General features: G+C 35.7%; 1 protein-coding gene and 1 pseudogene across 1 annotated transcript; one reads left to right on the top strand and one right to left on the bottom strand.

Moving 5' to 3' along the window:
- Window positions 1-33: 33 nt before the first annotated feature.
- On the bottom strand, window positions 34-15,766 carry LOC148578360 (uncharacterized; annotated as a pseudogene).
- Window positions 15,767-19,465: 3,699 nt separating this feature from the next.
- On the top strand, window positions 19,466-22,038 carry LOC107634133 (SNAP25 homologous protein SNAP33). The gene is made up of 6 exons (XM_016337712.3): window positions 19,466-19,720; window positions 20,318-20,820; window positions 20,912-21,005; window positions 21,109-21,239; window positions 21,419-21,516; window positions 21,761-22,038. The coding sequence occupies exons 2-6, from the start codon at window positions 20,356-20,358 to the stop codon at window positions 21,858-21,860; spliced, it is 888 nt and encodes a 295-aa protein (XP_016193198.1). The 5' UTR covers window positions 19,466-19,720; window positions 20,318-20,355; the 3' UTR covers window positions 21,861-22,038.
- Window positions 22,039-22,504: the final 466 nt, after the last annotated feature.

Here is a 22,504-nt window from a genome sequence, read left to right as displayed (position 1 = left end):
CATCATTGAAGGGGGTGGGGAGGGGTCAAATTTCTATGGTGTCAAATCCAAACAAGCCAACAAGAAGCTCCTGCAACATCCTTTCACCATCGCCGTATTCATAATCGTTGCCACCTCTTCCTTGGTCGTGCAACCTTGGCCACTGCACCGACGTACACCGTTTGTCGTCCCCTCCTTTTCTTCCTTCTCCTTATACTGTATCTTCCTGTTCTTTCTTTTATCCATTTTGTCTTGGTCAGAATAATAAGCCACTTCAATCACATGAAAAGCTTTTTTATTTTCTATTTGTGAATGCAATGCAGATTTGGTGAAGAAAAGTGGAACACTCACCATGGTAGCGGCAGAATCGTATGTGTTGGGGTCTGAGGTGGGGGTGGCAATGTGGTCAATGGGGAAGGAGGCAGTGGTTCTGACGTCGATGACTTTGAGAACATGGAGGGACTCTCGATGAAAGAAGAGGGTGAGTTGAGGTGAGTTGAGGTTGTAGTGTTGCACTGAAACCCTATCCCTTATTATGTATTTTCTTTTTCAATAATAATGATAATAATGATAATTAAGAATTAGTTTGAAGTGAAATAGAGGAAGTAGAAGAAGTTGTGGTTGTGGTTGTTATTATGAATGAAGCAGTTGCTCATGCATGTGTAGGTGAAGCCATGGCTGCTTGAGGAGGAGGAAGAAGAAGAAGAAGAATAAAATGACATCGTTTTGGAACAAATAGCAAAATAACGTCGTTTAATTGTGCTAGATCAGCTTTTCGGTGACAGAAATGAACGGAATGGTCAACTTAAAACACGCGTTAAAATTTTAAGTTACAATTTGGGTCAATTGAAAATTCGAGAATTAAATTGTATTGAAAGTCAAATTTCAGGAGTCATTTTGAGTATTAACTCATGAAATATTTTTCTCTCTCTTTTATATACATTACTACATATATTACTAATATTAGTAATATATATGAATAATTTCTATTATATTAAAATATTACTTATAAATAATATTAATATTAAAGTCTTTTATTTATATTTTTTTATTTTATATTTATTTTTGTTGTTATTTATTTATTTATTTAACAACAGAGATGTCCCGTTATTTCTTTTTAAAACAAAGTCATTCGTCAACTTTGGTCACATCTTTCGGTCGTTTATCAATAATCAGTGATAATCTAATACCAAGTCAATTGGCCATGGCCGGCACATTTTTCTACAATTTAGAATGTTCTCTAGAAGTCTAGACTTTAGACTAAGTAACAAATAAAATGTTAAATAAAAAACAAAATAAAATTAAAAAAGAAAAAAGCATCACATGATTCGCAATGCATTTCCATAGAAAGAACCCCACTCATCATCACATCTACAAAGGTCCCCCCCCCCCCCCCCCACTTGTTCCATTCAACGTCTCAATTCAAACAAACAACGCTCCTCCTCCTCCTCTTAATAATAATAATAATAATAATAATAACAACAACTTTTCGTCTTTTACCAAAGCCACTAAAATTAAAAATTAATAAAAGAATTTAATTTTCACTTATTTATAATATATGTATAAAATATTTTTATACAAATAATCAATTGTATACTACGGAACACAAATACGCTTCTATTTGTCGTGTCTGTGTGTCGAATATATTTTAGACACAATATTTATCAATGTTCGTCTGATGCATATATTTTTTGTCTCCAATTTTATTCTTAACAGTATTCTTAAAATGAGTTTAAAAATAGTGTATATATTATTAATTATTAAAATAAAAATATTTTAAATATTTTATATAATTAAAAAATATTAAAATAATTTAAAAATGAATTTATATTTTAATGTTAATAAAATATTAAAATATTATTATAATTTATCTAAAAATATTTTATATTTTATATATATGTCGTGTTCTCATAAATTATAAAAATTTTAAATTTGTGTGTCCACGTGTTTTGTGTTGTATTATGTCTCGTGTCCGTGCATTATAAATTACATATTATTACTTAAAAATATATCAACACAAATATATTGGTGAAAATAATTAATTTTTGAATTTATTATTTAAAAAATATTTAAATCTATGAATCTATTAATAACTATAGGTATATTAAAAACCTTACGGTATCAAAATTTTTTTTATCATTAATTTCATATATATAAATTCTAGTAAAAATAAAATGACAAGGAAAAAATAATCATAAGTATTCATAAATTTTAATATCTATCAAGTAAGAAAACTAACTCATATTCATAAGAGATAAGAGATAGGTTTTATGTAATAAAAGTACTCAAATTCTAGTTTTTGATGACTTTTTAATAAAATTCTCACTACAATAAATATGGCTTTTAGCAACGCCAAATTTTGTAACATCTTAAAACTGTTCTTATAGATAAGTTTAGACAACAGTTTTTTATAGTGTTACTGTTGAATTCAATTTTTTATTATTTTATAGCAACAAATTAAAATCGTTCTGTTTGACTATTTTAAAGAACGGTTTTATAACCGTTACCATGATTTGTATTTAAACAACGGTTTTTTAGCCTTGTTTAAATAATTGTACAAAGAAAACGCATAAAAATCGTTGTCAAAATGCTACACTTTAAAACCGTTCTATTAGATGGTCTGAGACAACGGTTTTTACAGTGTTGCTGTTGAAGTTCAATTTTTCATTATGCTATAGTAATGAAATACAACCGTTCTCTTTGACAATTTTAAAGAACGGGTTTATAACCATTACAACAATTGTTTATGAAACAAAAATTTTCTAATAGTATTTAAATAATTATACAAATTAAACAATACCAATAAAAATAATTTTAAATAATCACATAAATTAAAAATATTTTTTCTATAAATACTGAATTTATAAAATACTCAAAAACTATTGTTATAAATATATAACAAATATTTTTTTTGAAAAAAATAAAATTAAAATAAATTTAGAATAAATATTATATATTTATTGAAAAAATTTCTCTCTAAGATAATCAAGGACAGTGATCTCTTAAAAAAAATATCAGAGCGCGCTCTTCCTCCCTCCACCATCAAGGTAACCTTAACTCATCAGACTCAGAGATGTAACAATCTAAGTTTTCAAAAAATTAAATAATGAGTTATTTACAATTTATTATAATTGTTGAGAATTTTATTTTAAAAAAATTATTTTATTGAAAATAATTAATTAGAGTTTCATGAAAATTAAAGTTTAAATTTTAATTAGAATTTTATTATAATCTTTATTATAATTGAATGTTTCACATCATTTCAGTAATTAATAAATAAAAAAAATTATATAATTTAAGTTAAATAACTTTTATTACGAATATTTATAATTTAATTCAATTTCATTATTAATACTTTGTTCTTTATTATGAATATTTTACATTATATAATTTGATTTAAATATTTGACATCAACGGTAACGCTTTAAAATCATTGGCTTTGTGAATAATAAAACTACAACAGTTTAAAACCGTTGCCTATTCAGTTATGGTTTTAAACCGTTGGATTATGAAAGAGAACGACTTAATACCGTTGCTTATTGGTGCACGAATTGTGAATCACACTTTTCACAATTCGTACCACTAACCAGCAAGTGCACCGGGTCGTCCAAGTAATACCTTACGTGAGTAAGGGTCGAATCTCACAGAGATTGTTGGTTTGAAGCAATCTATGGTTATTTTGTAAATCTTAGTCAAGAAGTCAATTATGTTTATCAGTTGAATTGCAAATAAACAAGAGAGCATGGATTAAAGGTTACTTGTTAAACAGTAATGGAGAATATGTTGGAGTTTTGGAGATGCTTTGTCTTCTGAATTTCTGCTTTCCTCTGTCTTCTGATTCATGCACGCATGTCCTCCTATGGCAAGCTGTGTGTAGGTGGATCACCGTTGTCAATGGCTACCATCCATCCTTCCAGTGAAAAGATTCCAAGTGCGCTGTCACCGCACGGCTAATCATCTGCAGGTTCTCAGTCATACCGGAATAGGATCTGGTATCCTTTTGCGTCTGTCACTACGCCCAGCACTCGTGAGTTTGAAGTTCGTCACAGTCATTCGATCATTGAATCCTACTCGGAATACCACAGACAAGGTTTAGACTTTCCGGATTCTCATGAATGCCGCCATCAGTTCTAGCTTGTACCACGAAGATTCTAATCAAGAGATCTAAGAGATACTCATTCAATCGGATATAGAACGGAGGTGGTTGTCAGGCACACGTTCATGGTTTGAGGAAGGTGATGAGTGTCACAGATCATCACCTTCATCACAGTTAAGCGCGAATGAACATCTTAGATAGGAACAAGCGTGTTTAAATAGAAAACAGAAATACTTGCATTAATTCATCGAGACACAGCAGAGCTCCTCACCCCCAACAATGGAGTTTAGAGACTCATGCCGTCAAAGAATACAAAGTTCAGATCTAAAATGTCATGAGATACAAAATAAGTCTCTAAAAGTTGTTTAAATACTAAACTAGTAGCCTAGGTTTACAAAAAATGAGTAAACTATGATAGATGGTGCAGAGATCCACTTCTGGGGCCCACTTGGTGTGTGCTGGGGCTGAGACTTATGCAATTCACGTGCATAAGGCTATTTTGGGCGTTCAACACCAGGTTTGGATCCATTTCTGGCGTTGAACTCCAACTTTTGATCCTTTTCTGGCGCTGGACGCCAGAGTTGGGCAGAGGACTGGCGTTGAACGCCAGTTTATGTCGTCTATCCTCGTGCAAAGTATAAACTATTATATATTTCTGGAAAGCCCTGGATGTCTACTTTCCAACACAATTAGAAGCGCGCCATTTCGAGTTCTGTAGCTCCAGAAAATCCACTTTGAGTGCAGGGAGGTCAGAATCCAACAGCATCAGCAGTCCTTTTTCAGCCTGAATCAGATTTTTGCTCAGCTCCCTCAATTTCAGCCAGAAAAATACCTAAAATTACAGAAAAATACACAACTCATAGTAAAGTCCAGAAATATGAATTTTTCCTAAAAACTAATAGAATTAAACTAAAAACTAACCAAAACATCCTGAAAACTATATGAAATTAACCCCAAAAAGCGTATAAAATATCCGCTCATCACAACACCAAACTTAAACTGTTGCTTGTCCTCAAGCAACTAGACAAATAAAATAGAAGACTAATAGGTTGAGAAGCAATAATATCTCAGAGTTTTTGAATGAAGCTCAGATTCTAATTAGATGAGCGGGGCTAGTAGCTTTTTGCTTCTGAACAGTTTTGGCATCTCACTTTATCCATTGAAGCTCAGAGTGATTGGCATCTATAGGAACTCAGAATTCAGATAGTGTTATTGATTCTCTTAGTTCAGTGTGATGATTCTTGAACACAGCTTCTTTATGAGTCTTGGCCGTGGCCCTAAGCACTTTGTTTTCCAGTATTACCACCGAATACATAAATGCCACAGACACATAACTGGGTGAACCTTTTCAGATTGTGACTCAGCTTTGCTAAAGTCCCCAATTAGAGGTGTCCAGAGTTCTTAAGCACACTCTTCTTTTTTTTGCTTGGACCTTGACTTTAACCGCTCAGTCTCAAGTTTTCACTTGACACCTTCACGCCACAAGCACATGGTTAGGGACAGCTTGGTTTAGCCGCTTAGGCCAGGATTTTATTCCTTTTTGGCCCTTCTATCCACTGATGCTCAAAGCCTTGGGATCCTTTTTATTACCCTTGCCTTTTGGTTTTAAGGGCTATTGGCTCTTTGCTCTTGCCTCTTGGTTTTGAGAGCTTTGGCTTTTTCTGCTTGCTTTTTCTTTTTCTTTCTATTTTTTTTCGCTACTTTTTTTTTCTGCAAGCTTTGTTCTTTGCTGCTTTTTCTTGCTTCAAGAATCATTTTTATGATTTTTCAGATTATCAATAACATGTCTCATGTTCATCATTCTTTCAAGAGCCAACATATTTAACAGTCTTAAGCAACAAATTCAAAAGACATATGCACTGTTTAAGCATTCATTCAGAAGACAGAAAGCATTGCCACCACATTTAACTAATTAGAATTTCTCTTATTAAAACTCGAAATTTTATTGCCTCTTATTCAAAAGATCTACTACTTTATTCATGTTTGCTGATGATGAGAAAAATAAACTATAGCTTAATTGGAGATAAAATCAAAATAGATACTAATTACTACTATATGACTCCTAAGGTAAACTTCTATAGGGACACTATCACAGAGTTAAGGCAGAAATTGAAAATTAACAACCTTTATTCTGGGGGAACAGGGGTTCCTCTGATCCTTGGGGTGCTTGGTCCTGCAAGAGATACTTTCTGGCGCTTCAAGTCCCTTAAGTCACGCCCTTGCTCCTCTTGTTCTTTAAACATATAGGTAAGAATTTGACCGTGTTCCTTTTGTTCTTTTATGATTTGTTCCATAGCTTCCTGTATCTTGGTAACAGACGTCTCAAGATACTCCCAGTATTCAGATTGAGGGATCTCTGGGAGAAATTCCTGTGTTTTCTTCTTGATGGGATCATCCTGTGCTTGTTGTTTTTCCATTGATGCTTTGGTGATTGGCTTTTCAACTGAGATATACTCAGTTATTCCCATCCTTACTCCAGCATCCTTGCAGAGCAGAGAGATCACGCTTGGATACGCCAACCTGGCCTCTTTAGAATTTTTGTTAGCAATTTTGTAGAGTTCAGCTGAGATCAGCTGATGGACTTCCACTTCTTTTCCCATCATGATGCACTGGATCATTACTGCCCTTTTAACAGTGACTTCAGAACGGTTGCTAGTGGGCAACAGAGAATGCCCAATGAAGTCCAGCCATCCTCTGGCGACTGGTTTGAGATCTTCTCTCTTGAGTTGATTTAGGACACCCTTTGTGTTGGTGGTCCACCTGGCTCCAGGGATACATATGTCCTCTAGAATCTTGTCCAGGCCCTTGTCTGTTCTCATCATTCTCCTGTTGAATGAGTCTGGATCATCTTTCAGCTGAGGTAGCTTTAAGATCTCCCTGATCCTGTCAGGGTGGGTATGAACAATTTTTCCTCTGACCACGGTCCGATAGTCATAGAGAGCAGTCCCAGATAGTTTCTGCTTGTCAGTTTGCCACATATTAGCATAGAACTCCTGGACCATGTTCCTTCCCACTTTTGTTTCAGGATTAGCTAGGACTTCCCAATTCTTGATTCGAATTTGCTCCTGGATCTCTGGATATTCATCTTCTTTCAGATCGAATCTAACTTCCGGGATCACTGATCTCAGACCCATTATTTTGTAATAATGGTCCGAATGTTCTTTAGATAAGAACTTCCCTTGATTCCCAAGTGGTTTTGGAATGCTCTCTTTCTTGCCTCTTGGAGTGGGTTGTTTTCCTTTAGGAGCCATGATCTTAGTGATCTCGGATAAACACACCAAACTTAGAGGTTTGCTTGTCCTCAAGCAAAAGAAAAGAAAGGAGAGGGATGGAAGGAGAGCTAGGTGCAATTGTTGATGGAGGAGGAGGGAGGCCGAACCCATATTTAAAAGGATGGGGGGTGGGTTTTCGAAAAAATGGAAAAGATAAGATAAAAAGATTGATTTGAAAAAGATAAGATAGAGGATATAGTTTAAAATTGAGAAGATATGATAGATTTTTTTGAAAAAGATAAATCTAGATTTTGAAAAAGATAATATGGAGATTTGAAAAAGATATTGATTAGTTGAAAAGATTTTAGAGTGAAAAAGATAGATTTGTTTTTAGAAAAGATTTGAAAAGAGTTAGATTGAATTTGCAAAGAGGGTGTGTGCTTATGGATTAAGATATATTTGGTATTTTGAAAGAGGGATTTTTAGAAATTAAGGTTTTTAGAAATCAGGGTTCTTGACATGTTTATGCAAGAAATCATGAATTGAAACATAAAATTTGAAAGTAGAATAGAAATATGTGTGGAAAAATGAATTTGGCTCCTCCCTGCCATCCTGGCGTTTGAACGCCCAAACACTGCCTGTTTTGGGCGTTCAACGCCCAATTGCTGCTATCCTGGGCGTTCAACGCCCACTTGCTGCCCTTTTCTGGCGTTGAACGCCAGATAGCTATCCTTACTGGCGTTCAGCGCCCACTGGATGCCCATTTTGGGCGCTGAACGCCCAAAATGGCCTTCACTGGCGTTTTCTTGCCAGTAAGCTCCCTATCCCTGTTTTGTGTGCAGATTCCTTCTGTAACCCTGTGGATTTATGAAAATAATGATTTACCTTAGTATCAATGAGTTTTATATAAACAAATAAAAATAAAAATAGGGCAAAATGCTCAGAGAATTGATGTCCCATGGCTGGGTTGCCTCCCAGCAAGCGCTTCTTTATTGTCTTTAGCTGGACTTTGCTGAGCTTTTAATCTAGCTTCAGCCTTGAGCATTCTTGCTCAACGTTGCCTTCAAGATAATGCTTGATTCTCTGTCCATTGACAATGAACCTCTTATCAGAATCAATATCTTGAAGCTCCACATAACCATATGGTGATACACTTGTAATCACGTATGGTCCCCTCCACCGGGATTTCAATTTCCCGGGGAATAGCCTGAGTCTAGAGTTAAATAGCAGAACCTTCTGTCCTGGTTCAAAGATTCTAGATGACAGCTTTCTGTCATGCCACTTTTTTTATTTCTCTTTATAAAGCTTGGCATTTTCGAACGCTGTGAATCTGAATTCCTCTAGCTCATTTAGCTGGAGCAATCTTTTTTCTCCTGCTAATTTGGCGTCAAAGTTTAGGAATCTGGTTGCCCAGTAGGCCTTATGTTCCAGTTCCACGGGCAGGTGACATGCCTTACCATACACAAGTTGGTATGGAAAGGTCCCTATAGGGGTCTTGAATGCTGTTCTTTAAGCCCACAGAGCATCATCCAAGCTCCGTGCCCAATCCTTTCTACGGGTACTTACTGTCCGTTCTAGGATTCTCTTTAATTCTCTGTTAGAGACTTCAGCTTGCCCATTGGTTTGTGGATGATATGGAGTAGCCACTTTATGGCGAATTCCATACCAAACCATGGCAGAGTAAAGCTGTTTATTGCAGAAGTGAGTGCCCCATCGCTGATTAGCACTCTAGGGACACCGAACCTGCTAAAGATATGTTTCTGGAGGAACTTCAACACTGTTTTAGTATCATTAGTGGGTGTGGCAATGGCCTCAACCCATTTTGATACATAGTCAACTGCCACCAGAATATAAGTGTTTGAGTATGGTGGTGGGAAAGGTCCCATGAAGTCAATTCCCCATACGTCAAATAACTCAATTTCCAAGATTCCGTGTTGAGGCATGGCGTAACCGTGAGGCAGATTGCCAGCTCTTTGGCAACTGTCACAGTTACGTACAAACTCTCGGGAATCTCTATAGAGTGTGGGCCAATAGAAGCCACATTGGAGGACCTTGGTGGCTGTCCGCTCACCTCCGAAATGGCCTCCATATTGTGATCCATGGCAATGCCATAGGATCCTCTGTGCTTCTTCTTTAGGCACACACCTACGGATTATTCCGTCTGCACATCTCTTAAAGAGATAGGGTTCATCCCACAAGTAGTACTTTGCATCAGTGATTAATTTTTTCTTTTGTATACTGTTGTACTCTTTGGGTATGAACCTTGCAGCTTTATAGTTTGCAATATCGGCAAACCATGGTGTTTCCTGAATGGCGAATAAATGCTCATCCGGAAAAGTCTCAGAGATCTCAAGAGAGGGGAGGGGCGTCCCTTCTACTGGCTCTATCCGGGACAGATGATCAGCCACTTGGTTCTCTGTCCCTTTTCTGTCTCTTATTTCTATATCAAACTCTTGCAGAAGCAACACCCATCTGATGAGCCTGGGTTTTGAATCCTGCTTTGTGAGTAGATATTTAAGAGCAGCATGGTCAGTATACACAATCACTTTTGATCCTACTAAGTATGATCTGAACTTGTCAATGGCATAAACCACTGTAAGTAATTCTTTTTCTGTGGTTGTGTAATTTTTCTGGGCATCATTTAAAACGCGACTAGCATAATAAATGACGTGCAAAAGCTTGTCATGCCTCTGTCCCAACACTGCACCAATGGCGTGATCACTGGCATCACACATTAGCTCAAATGGTAATGTCCAGTTTGGTGCAGAAATAACTGGTGTTGTGACCAGCTTAGCTTTCAGCGTTTCAAACGCCTGTAGGCACTCTGTGTCAAACACAAATAGCGTGTCAGCAGCTAGCAGATTGCTTAGAGGTTTTACGATTTTTGAAAAATCCTTTATAAACCTTCTATAGAATCCTGCATGCCCCAGAAAGCTTCTGATTACCTTAACATTGGCAGGTGGTGGTAATTTTTCAATTACCTCTATTTTTGCTTGATCCACCTCTATTCCCTTGTTTGAGATTTTATGCCCAAGGACAATCCCCTCAGTCACCATAAAGTGACATTTTTCCCAGTTTAAAACTAGGTTGGTCTCTTGGCATCTTTTCAGAACAAGCTTCAGGTGATCAAGACAGGAGCTGAATGAGTCTCCATATACTGAGAAGTCATCCATGAAGACTTCCAGAAATTTTTCCATCATATCAGAGAAAATAGAGAGCATGCATCTCTGGAAGGTTGCAGGCGCATTACACAGCCCAAATGGCATCCTTCTATAAGCAAACACTCCAGATGGACATGTGAATGCTGTTTTCTCTTGATCCTGGGGATCTACTGCAATCTGGTTATAGCCTGAGTAGCCATCCAAAAAGCAGTAATAATCATGATCTGCCAGTCTTTCTAGCATCTGGTCTATGAATGGTAAAGGAAAATGATCCTTTCTGGTGGCTGTATTGAGCCTTCTGTAGTCAATACACATGCGCCACCCTGTAACTGTTCTTGTAGGAACCAGTTCATTTTTTTCATTATGAATCACTGTCATGCCTCCCTTTTTTGGGACGACTTGGACAAGGCTCACCCAGGGGCTATCAGAAATAGGATAAATAATCCCAGCCTCTAGTAATTTGGTGACCTCTTTCTACACCACTTCTTTCATGGCTGGATTTAGCTGCCTCTGTGGTTGAACCACTGGTTTGGCATTATCCTCCAATAAGATTTTGTGCATGCATCTAGCTGGGCTTATGCCCTTAAGATCACCTATGGACCACCCAAGAGCTGTCTTGTGTGTCCTTAGCACTTGAATAAGTGCTTCCTCTTCCTGTGAATTTAAAGCAGAGCTTATGATCACTGGAAAAGTGTCACCTTCTCCCAGAAATACATATTTCAAGGATGGTGGTAATGACTTGAGCTCGGGTTTAGGAGGTTTTTCCTCTTCCAGAAGAAATTTCAGAGGCTCTTTCATGCCCTCTGAGTCCTCCAAATCAGGCTGAACATCTTTAAAGATATTTTCCAACTCTGATTCGAGACTCTCAGCCATGTTGATCTCTTCTACCAAGGAGTCAATAAGATCAACTTTCATGCAGTCTGTTGATGTGTCTGGATGCTGTATGGCTTTGACAGCATTCAACTTAAACTCATCATCATTGACTCTCAGGGTTATTTCCCCCTGTTGGACGTCAATGAGGGTTCGTCCAGTTGCTAGGAAGGGTCTTCCTAGAATGAGAGTGGCACTCTTGTGCTCCTCCATTTCCAGCACAACAAAGTCAGTGGGAAAGGCGAATGGCCCAACTCTGACAATCATGTCTTCAATCACGCCTGATGGGTATTTAGTGGAGCCATCAGCAAGTTGGAGACATATCCGGTTCGGTTTAACTTCGTCAGTTAAGCTAAGCTTCCTGACAGTGGATGCAGGTATTAGGTTGATGCTTGCCCCAAGATCGCATAAGGCTGTCTTGGTACAATTATCTTCTAATATGCATGGTATCAGAAAACTCCCAGGGTCTTTAAGCTTTTCAGGAAAGCTCTTCAGAATGACTGCACTGCATTCTTCAGTGAGGAGAACTCTTTCTGTTTCTCTCCAATCCTTCTTATGACTCAAGATCTCTTTCATGAACTTGGCATAAGAAGGTATTTGCTCAAGTGCTTCTGCAAATGGAATCTTTATTTCAAGAGTCCTAAGATAATCTGCAAAGCGAGCAAATTGCTTATCCTGCTCCTCTTTCCGGAGTTTTTGAGGATAAGGTATCTTGGCTTTATATTCCTCAACCTTAGTTGCTGTAGGTTTATTGCCTACAGAAGTGGTTGAAGAAGCCTTTTTAGAGGGGTTGTTATCAGCATTTGTGTGTGTCTGATCCCTCACTGGCAATTGAGTGCCAGAGTTAGAAACTGGAGTGACGTTAGACGCTAACTCCTTCTCTGTTCCTGGCGTCTGAACGCCAGAACTGTGCCCATTTTGGGCGTTCAGCGCCAGATCTTGCCCAATTTGGGCGTTCAACGCCAGATCCTTGCCCATTTCTGGCGTTGAACGCCAGTCTTGCCATGTTTCTGGCGTTGAACGCCAGTCCTGGGCATGGTCTGGGCGTTCAGCGCCAGCCTTCCACCAAATTTCTGGCGTTTTAGCACCAGAATTATTTTTCCCTGGGCTCTTACTGTCCTCAGGTGAATCTTGGGTGGTTTGCTCATTTCTTGGCTTTTTGCTGCTTTGAGGTGGGGTATTTAATGTTTTCCCACTTCTTAATTGAACTGCTTGGCATTCTTCTGTTATTTGTTTTGACAGCTGCTGCTTTGTTTGCTTAAACTGTTCTTCCATATGTATATTAGCCATCCTTGTCTCTTGTAGTCTATCTTTGAATTCGGCTAACTGCTTTGTTAGGAAGTCCAACTGCTGATTGAATTCAGCAGCTTGTTTTACAGGACTGAGTTCAGCAGTTGCTGTTTTAACCTCTTCTTTCATGGAAGGGTCACTGCTTAGATACAGATGCTGATTCCTGGCAACTGTATCAATGAGCTCTTGAGCCTCTTCAATTGTCTTTCTCATGTGGATAGATCCACCAGCTGAGTAATCTAGAGACATCTGAGCTCCTTCTGCAAGCCCATAGTAGAAGATGTCTAACTGAACCCACTTTGAAAACATTTCAGAGGGGAATTTTCGTAGCATCTCTCTATATCTCTCCCAGGCATCATAAAGAGATTCATTATCTCCTTGCTTGAAGCCTTGGATGTCCAGCCTTAGCTGTGTCATCCTTTTTGGAGGGAAATACTGATTCAGGAATTTTTCTGTCAGCTATTTCCATGTCCTTATGCTGGCTTTAGGTTGGTTATTTAACCACCTCTTAGCTTGGTCTTTTACAGCAAATGGAAACAGTAATAGTCTGTAGACATCCTGATCTATTTCTTTATCATGTACTGTGTCAGCAATTTGTAAAAATTGTGCCAGAAACTCTGTAGGTTCTTCCTGTGGAAGACCGGAATACTGGCAACTTTGCTGCACCATGATAATGAGCTGAGGATTCAACTCAAAGCTACTGACTCCAATGGAGGGTATGCAGATACTACTCCCATATGAAGCAGTAGAGGGGTTAGAATATGACCCCAGAGTCCTCCTGGACTGTTCATTTCCGCTTAGGTCCATGATGGAGAAAGGGAGATGATGTAAAATAGAAAAAATATTATTATTTATTTATTTATTTATTTATTTATTTCGAAAATAAAATAAAAATAAATAAAAATGGGGGAAGATTTTCGAAAAATGAGGAGAGAGAAAGTGGTTAGGAAGTTTTGAAAAAATCTGAATTTTAAAAATTGATTTTCGAAAAAGATGCTTTAAAATAGAGAGAAAAGATATTTTTAAATATTAAAGAGGAGAGAGAAAAACAATAAAATAGCACAGGATTTAAAATTTTTAGATCTGAGGTTCCTTATTTTTGAAAATTTTGGAGGGAAAAACACCAAGGAACACCAAACTTAAAAATTTTAAGATCAAAACACAAGGAAAACTTAAGAACACCTTGAAGATCCACAAGAACACAAGAACATGAAGGAAGAACACCAAACTTAAAATTTTTAGAAAACCAAACTAAATTTTCGAAAATTTTAAGAAAAATCAACAAGAAAACACCAAACTTAAAGTTTGGCACTGGATTTAATAGAAAAAATGTTTTTTGAAAAAGATTTTAAAAAGAAAATAAGGATTCCAAAACTTTAACACGACACTAATAAGAGACTCTAAACTAAAAAAAAAAATTTCTAATCTAAGCAACAAAATAAACCGTTAGTTGTCCAAACACGAACAATCCCCGGCAACGGCGCCAAAAACTTGGTGCACGAATTGTGAATCACACTTTTCACAACTCGTACCACTAACCAGCAAGTGCATTGGGTCGTCCAAGTAATACCTTACGTGAGTAAGGGTCGAATCCCACAGAGATTGTTGGTTTGAAGCAATCTATGGTTATTTTGTAAATCTTAGTCAGGAAGTCAATTATGTTTATCAGTTGAATTGCAAATAAACAAGAGAGCATGGATTAAAGGTTACTTGTTAAACAGTAATGGAGAATATGTTGGAGTTTTGGAGATGCTTTGTCTTCTGAATCTCTGCTTTCCTCTGTCTTCTGATTCACGCACGCATGTCCTCCTATGGCAAGCTGTGTGTAGGTGGATCACCGTTGTCAATGGCTACCATCCATCCTTCCAGTGAAAAGATTCCAAGTGCGCTGTCACCGCACGGCTAATCATCTGCAGGTTCTCAGTCATACCGGAATAGGATCTGCTATCCTTTTGCGTCTGTCACTACGCCCAGCACTCGTGAGTTTGAAGTTCGTCACAGTCATTCGATCATTGAATCCTACTCAGAATACCACAGACAAGGTTTAGACTTTCCGGATTCTCATGAATGCCGCCATCAGTTCTAGCTTGTACCACGAAGATTCTAATCAAGAGATCTAAGAGATACTCATTCAATCGGATATAGAACGGAGGTGGTTGTCAGGCACACGTTCATGGTTTGAGAAAGGTGATGAGTGTCACAGATCATCACCTTCATCACAGTTAAGCGTAAATGAACATCTTAGATAGGAACAAGCGTGTTTAAATGGAAAACAGAAATACTTGCATTAATTCAACGAGACACAGCAGAGCTCCTCACCCCCAACAATGGAGTTTAGAGACTCATGCCGTCAAAGAATACAAAGTTCAGATCTAAAATGTCATGAGATACAAAATAAGTCTCTAAAAGTTGTTTAAATACTAAACTAGTAGCCTAGGTTTACAAAAAATGAGTAAACTATGATGGATGGTGCAGAGATCCACTTCTGGGGCCCACTTGGTGTGTGCTGGGGCTGAGACTTAAGCAATTCACGTGCATAAGGCTGTTTTGGGCGTTCAACGCCAGGTTTGGATCCATTTCTGGCGTTGAACTCCAACTTTTGATCCTTTTCTGGCGCTGGACGCCAGAATTGGGCAGAGGACTGGCGTTGAACGCCAGTTTACGTCGTCTATCCTCATGCAAAGTATGGACTATTATATATTTCTGGAAAGACCTGGATGTCTACTTTCCAACGCAATTGGAAGCGCGCCATTTCGAGTTCTGTAGCTCCAGAAAATCCACTTTGAGTGCAGGGAGGTCAGAATCCAACAGCATCAGCAGTCCTTTTTCAGCCTGAATCAGATTTTTGCTCAGCTCCCTCAATTTCAGCCAGAAAAATACCTGAAATTACAGAAAAACACACAACTCATAGTAAAGTCCAGAAATATGAATTTTTCCTAAAAACTAATAGAATTAAACTAAAAACTAATTAAAACATCTTGAAAACTATATGAAATTAACCCCAAAAAGCGTATAAAATATCCGCTCATCACTTATCGAGTAACGGTTCAAAACCGTTGTTTAAAATTTTCTTTCAAAATCGTTGTCTATGCCAGTAATTTTGGCAACGGTTTTTTTGTTACCATTGCCTTATGTAAAAAACCGTTGCCTTTGACCATTGGTAACGGCCGCATATACCACAGGTAAAAAATCGTTGCCAAAGCGTTGCCTAAAGTTTTAGGAACGGTTTTTCAATCTACGACAACGGTTTTTGACCGTTGCGAAAACCCTTATTTGTTGTAGTGTTTTAAATTACTCTCACACTTTATCTTCAACTTTAACTCCACACCATATCTTATTTCCCAAATCCCAAGATAGAAGTTCTGGTGGTTCTGGACAACGACGTCTTCTCTGTTTATTGTTATCTTTTTCTCCCACTAACCCACATTCAAAATTCAAACTTTAGCTACAGTGGTGCTTCAAAAAGTCCTACTAAACCATCGCCCAGCCGTCGTTGTTGAACTCTTCTCCTCGGCCAAAGGGTGTCGTCGTCGCCGGCAGTAGTCGTTGTCTTTGAAAGCTCTGCTCGACCTCTTTTCCTCCATCCTCTTCTCCTTTACGTCATCGCGTCTGGCCCTCTTCTCTCTCGCACAAGTTCTTCTCGTCTTCTCTTTTTAGTTGCTCGATCTTTTTCTCCTCTTCTCTCTCTCCGAGCTGCTAATCCTACGTCTCTGTCTCATCATTTCTCCCTCTTTCATCATCTGTTTTGTTCCTACCTCACCGTTAGTTTTGTGCCTCTCTTATTGTTGGTAACTAGTGCTTGTTCGATTTTTTTTGTTAATTACTTAATTTTAATGATTTTGAGTTTTAATTGTATGATTTCATAATTTGGAATAATATTTATAGTTATGAGTTTCTAATTGTTTTGTTATGTTTTTTTCTTTTAGGGTAAAGTATATTTTTTGTCCCTGAAGTTTGATAAAAGTTTCAAAAATACCCTTAAGTTTTATTTTGTTCCAATTTTGTCCCAAAAGTTTTCGATTTGCATTAAATATACCCTTGACGGGTAATTTTTCAAAAAATTTAAGATCAATTCAATAACAATCTCATAAGAACAACTCTCAACACAAGCAAATCAAGCATCATTTTCATGCATTATTGTTAGATTGGTCTTAAATTTTTTGAAAATTTAGCCATCGAGGGTATATTTGATGCAAATCGAAAACTTTTGGGACAAAATTAAAACAAAATAAAACTTAAGAATATTTTTGAAACTTTTGCCAAACTTCAGGAACAAAAAGTATATTTTACCCTTTCTTTTATTAATTTTGTATGAAACTAGAATAAACTCTGATTATGGTTGATTTCAATGATTCTGGAGTTTGCTGCTGGAGAGATGGTCGTTGAGGGAGAAGAAGGTGATAACAGATAGAAAAGACGTTGCTGCCGTCGTTGATGTTGCTGCCTAATACCGCCGTAATCTCCAACTTGTCGCTGAATCCAAGTTTTGCTTTCTTTCGTTTTGCTCTTCTCCAATGTAACCGTAGATTTGTTTAGATAATTGATGTTTATGTCGTCATGGTGCTAGTGGTAGTGGAGTAGTAAAGAAGAGAAAATATGGTTAACATGGTGGCAATGGAAGATTGTGAAAATTTAGGATTTGGAAAAAAAAAGAAGATGACATGGAGTTGATGTTAAAGATAAAGTGAAAATTCAGATGCAGTCAACTTCACGTAAAGTTGATAGCTGAGAGTTGTTAAATGATTTGAATGATTTGACTAAATTTCCATCTAACGGCTCTTAGTTATCAACTTCAAGTGAAGTTGACTGTATCTGAGTTTCTACCTAAAGATAAAGAGTAGGATTAATTTAGAAATTTTATTAACCAATCAACAAAAAATTAGGGTTTGAGTATTTTTGTCACACAGAATCTATTTTTCATATGGGTATAACATCGATTTCTTTGTTTGATAAATATTTTTGTTAGTGTTTGCAAAGTTAATAGACACAAATTAGGAGTGTTTGCGATTCGGTTTGGATTTGATATTTTTAAAAAAAAAAAAATCGATCCAATCCATTCCAATTTCAAACAGTTTGGATTGGATGGATTTATAGTTTTGTAAATTAAAAAAATTAAATATACATAATAAATCTTATCATTAAATTTTAAATAATCAACAATGACATAACAAGTCTCAACAATATCTTAAAAATTAATAATAATATAATAATAGAAATAACATTATAAGTTAGTTAAAATAATAAATTTCATTTTAAATATAAAGTATTTATTTAATAATAATAATACATAAATAATATAAAACTATATAATAAATTGAATATATTATAAATAAAATTGTAAATATAATAAAAAATAATAATATTATAGTACATTGTGTGATTTGAATTAAGTTGAATCAGTTTTAAAAAGTAAATTCAAAATTCGATCCAATTTATACAGTTTGTTAAAAATAAAATTCAATTAAGTTTAAACTAATACTATTTTTAATTGGTTTTAGAATTGAATTAAATTGAATGAGCGATTTAATCTGGATGAATTTATATTTAAATACCTTTGAGTAAAGTACCAACTCGGTCCCTGTCCATTTCCCAAAACGACAAGACGATCCTTAACCAAAAATCCCTTCCATTACGGTCCCTGACCTTGTATTCCGTCTGCCAACCCGGTCTTTCTGTCAGTTTCACGGCAAAAATTCGACGGAAATTGTTGACGTGTCAGGTGCAAAAATGGACAGGAACCTAGTTGTCTCTAAATTTAAATTGGTTAGGGGTTTATTTGTCCTTATTATTCTTTAAGCAATATTTTTTAATTATTTTTTATTCATTGTGTTAATATTCTTTTTTTAATAAATAAATACAAACTAATTAATAAATTATTCAAATTCTTTTTTTAACAAATAAATACAAACTAATTAATAAATTATTCAAATTTAAAAATATCATGTATTATGAAACCAAATAAATAATTTTTAAATATATAAATAATAAACATTAAAATTCAGTTAATACATTAATAATAATAACCCTATGATATACTATTAATATTATGATCTAGCTAATTTTCATGATAAAGTGAAACTAATGAACACAATATTTGATATATAGTAAACTTTTTTTGATTAATAACAAATTTAATTTTTTATCTCTTTAAACTAAATTAATAATTCTATTATGGTTTATTTCACTTAGTATTAGTAGCCTACTTATAGTGTATTTTAGTGCAAAGATATCAAATAGAATTATTAATTTAGTTTAAAGAGATAAAAAATTAAATTTGTTATTAGTCAAAAAAAGTTTACTATATATCAAATATTGTGTTCATTAGTTTCACTTTATTGTGAAAATTAGCTAGATCATAATATTAATAGTATATCATAGGGTTATTATTATTAATGTATTAACTGAATTTTAATATTTATTATTTATATATTTAAAAATTATTTATTTAGTTTCATAATACATGATATTTTTAAATTTGAATAATTTATTAATTAGTTTGTATTTATTTATTAAAAAAAGAATATTAACACAATGAATAAAAAATAATTAAAAAATATTGCTTAAAGAATAATAAGGACAAATAAACCCCTAATCAATTTAAATTTAGAGATAATTAGGTCCCTGTCCATTTTTGCACCTGATACGTTAGTAATTTCCATCGAATTTTCGCCGTAAAACTGACAGAAGGACCGAGTTGGCAGATAGAATACAGAGTCAGAAACCGTAATGAAAGGAGTTTTTGATTAAGGATCGTCTTATCATTTTGAGAGATGGACAGAGACCGAATTGGTACTTTACTCAACACCTTTAGTACAAATGGTTGATTTTCCAATGAGGAAAAAAAAAAAAAAAGGAACAGTTCACACCAAAACCTCCAAAGAACACGTCCGCTCAGAATCGATTTTCTTTATCTGCAGTTTCCTCTTTTCTGACCTTTTCTTGACGCGATTTTGCACATTTCAGTTCTCTCTCTCTCTCTCTCTCTCTCTCTCTCTCTCTCTCTCTGCATTAAGGAACCAAGTTCGTTCTTATACAAACACCGTTCCGTCTTCTTCTTTCCCACAACGTTCTGCTCAATCCAATCTTGCTGTCTATCACTTTCCACTCTCCAGGTACCATCTTGCTTCTTTCTCTCTCTCTCCTGCAAGTTTGTATTTTGACGCTTTTTTTCTGTTGACGGAATTCCTTGAATCCAAATTTGTAAACCTTGCTGTGTTTAGTGCGTTTTTGTGGATCATGTGATGCTCAAATTTCAGTTCAATTGAGATCTTGTGTTTCTGGTTTCCTGTTACTTAGTTGTTGTTATTATTATTATTATTATTATTATTGTTTAAAATTTTATTTACTATTAGTTTTGCAGAATTTTATCGTCGATTTGTTTGTATATGACTTGTTGTGAAAGTCCAGCACAGTATATAGTTTGTAACGCTTTCTTTGCTTTGCTTTTAACGGCTTTGGAAACGCTTTTCGTGTTGAAATCTTATACGTTTTGAAGTTCCTTCAGGGTCCGTCCTTGTCAATGGTTGGTGATGGTGACTTGGTGTTGCTGATTCCCCTTTTGTTCTGTTGCTTTTGTTTCTTTTGTTCATTCTCTCTATCAAAGTTCTTTCCTTTTTTATTTTCGGATTAAAAAAAAAGGCCCTTTTTGCTAACAGCTATTTTGTGATGCTTTTTGGTGATATTTGGGTTCTTATTGCTTGCCTTTTCAGGAAGAACTTGAAACCTGTCTTCAAATCAAATAGGAGAAATGTTTGGTTCAAAGAAGTCTCCTTTAAAGGTTGTTAAATCTGGGTCAAACCCATTTGATTCTGATGATGAGGATCTTGTAAAGGATAACAAGAATAGTTCTACGAAGAAGGCCTCTTCAGAGCGTGCACTTGTTTCTTTAGAAAACACCAATCCTTTTGATGATGATGTTGTTGCTAACAAGAACTCTTCATCATCTTCGTATGCTCTACGATTGGCTGACCGGAATAGGTATAAGAATGATTTCCGTGACTCTGGTGGGTTAGAGAATCAATCAGTGCAAGAACTGGAGAGCTATGCTGTTTACAAGGCTGAGGAGACTACAAAATCGGTCAACAATTGTTTGAAGATAGCAGAGAACATAAGAGAGGATGCTACCAAGACTCTGGTCACCCTTCATCAACAAGGCGAACAAATCACCAGAAGTCATTATGTTGCTGCTGACATTGATCAAGATTTAAGCAGGGTATTAATCCTGAGTTAACACATTTATTTTCACATTATGTGTTTTTGACAAATAACTGATTTAGCTGTGATTGCCTTATCCTTGCTGACAGGGAGAGAAGCTTTTGGGAAGTCTTGGTGGTCTCTTCTCGAAGACTTGGAAACCAAAAAAGACACGCGCAATTAGAGGACCTGTTCTTTTTCCAGGTTAATATTCTTTTTCCTGCATTGCTGGCCATTTTTAGTATCCATTATGTTGGTACTATATAAGAAGAGTATAGAACTTAATGTGGTTCATGACATATAACAGATGATCCAGTAAGAAGAAATGGTAATCACTTGGAGCAGAGAGAGAAGTTAGGATTGACTTCTGCACCCAAAAGGCAGTCCAATCTGCGGGCACCGCCTCCCGAACCGACAAACACGATTGAAAAAGTTGAGGTTTGTATCAACCCTCATTTAGCTCTAGTTTATTTTTTATTTTCATGTCTCTGAATACATGCTGCTTTTGTCTACCATAGTTGTGGTAGCCTAGTGATTTTCATTATTCCCTATGGTTATATTGCTAAGATTGAATTCATTGAGATAGTATTAAGCAAATATGTGATGAACTGAAATAGGTTGAGAACAAGAAGCAAGATGATGCGCTTTCAGATTTAAGTGACATATTGGGAGAGCTCAAAGGCATGGCTATTGACATGGGGTCTGAAATTGAGAGGTCAGTCAACTCAATTGCATATCTTAAATTGTACATTCTTAGATCAACTCAATGTATCTAAATACAAACAATGTGTATCTCTAATCATGTCTTGAGAGTGGTTCTTGAGCACTAGATTGAAAACTTTTTGTTGCCTTCCCTTAAGTCCTTACAAAACCAAAGTGGATAATATGACAAATTGACTTGGAATTTATCGAAGCATGATAATTAATTAGTAGTTGTGTCTGTTTGGTAAATGTTGCAGGCATAACAAGGCTCTGAATCATATGTATGATGATGTGGATGAGTTGAATTTCCGAATGAAAGGTGCTAACCAACGTGGCCGCCGTTTACTTGGCAAATAGTGCTGATGAATTTCAAGGCAATATTTCTTAGTGTGATTTGTATTCAGATTATACAGTATCATTAAATTTTAGACACTCTTTTGGCTCCTCATAGGCCATGATTTAGTTTTACATTTTTATTGCACATAATGTAGATTTCCCTTGTGCTATGATAGTGCATTTCATTTTTCATTTTTCATTTTTCATTTTTCACTCTCCACCCGTCCCTATCCTCTCTTCATTTTTCTTCATATATATTCATTAATTTTGATGTTGCCTGAGTACAAATATTATTATTCTATAATGTATAGGTTTGGTAAAAAAAACTAAAAATAAATGTATCATTTTTTTCTTCCTTATAGTAGAACCGATGAAATTGAGATATCAACAAGGATAGAGACATGGTTAAAAGGTAAATTACGTAAACAAAACAATTTGACTCGAATATTACTCACTTTTTCTAAATGAATTTTTTCTTTTTTTTAAATTGATATAAATCGTTTTAGGCTGCAATTTTTTAAGTTATATGTAAATCGTGCTAGGGAGCAACGATTTTTTAGGAGGCATTTTCAGGCAACGACAATTTAGCAAGGAATGTATTACATTTATAAAGGGGTGTATAGATCCGCTTTTTAATTTGTATATTGGAACTGAAATAGTGTTTT

This window comes from Arachis ipaensis, chromosome B1 (assembly GCF_059453495.1).
Source record: "Arachis ipaensis isolate K30076 ecotype BB chromosome B1, ASM5945349v1, whole genome shotgun sequence".
Lineage (NCBI taxonomy): Eukaryota > Viridiplantae > Streptophyta > Magnoliopsida > Fabales > Fabaceae > Arachis > Arachis ipaensis.
This window is presented reverse-complemented; position numbering and strand designations above follow the sequence as displayed.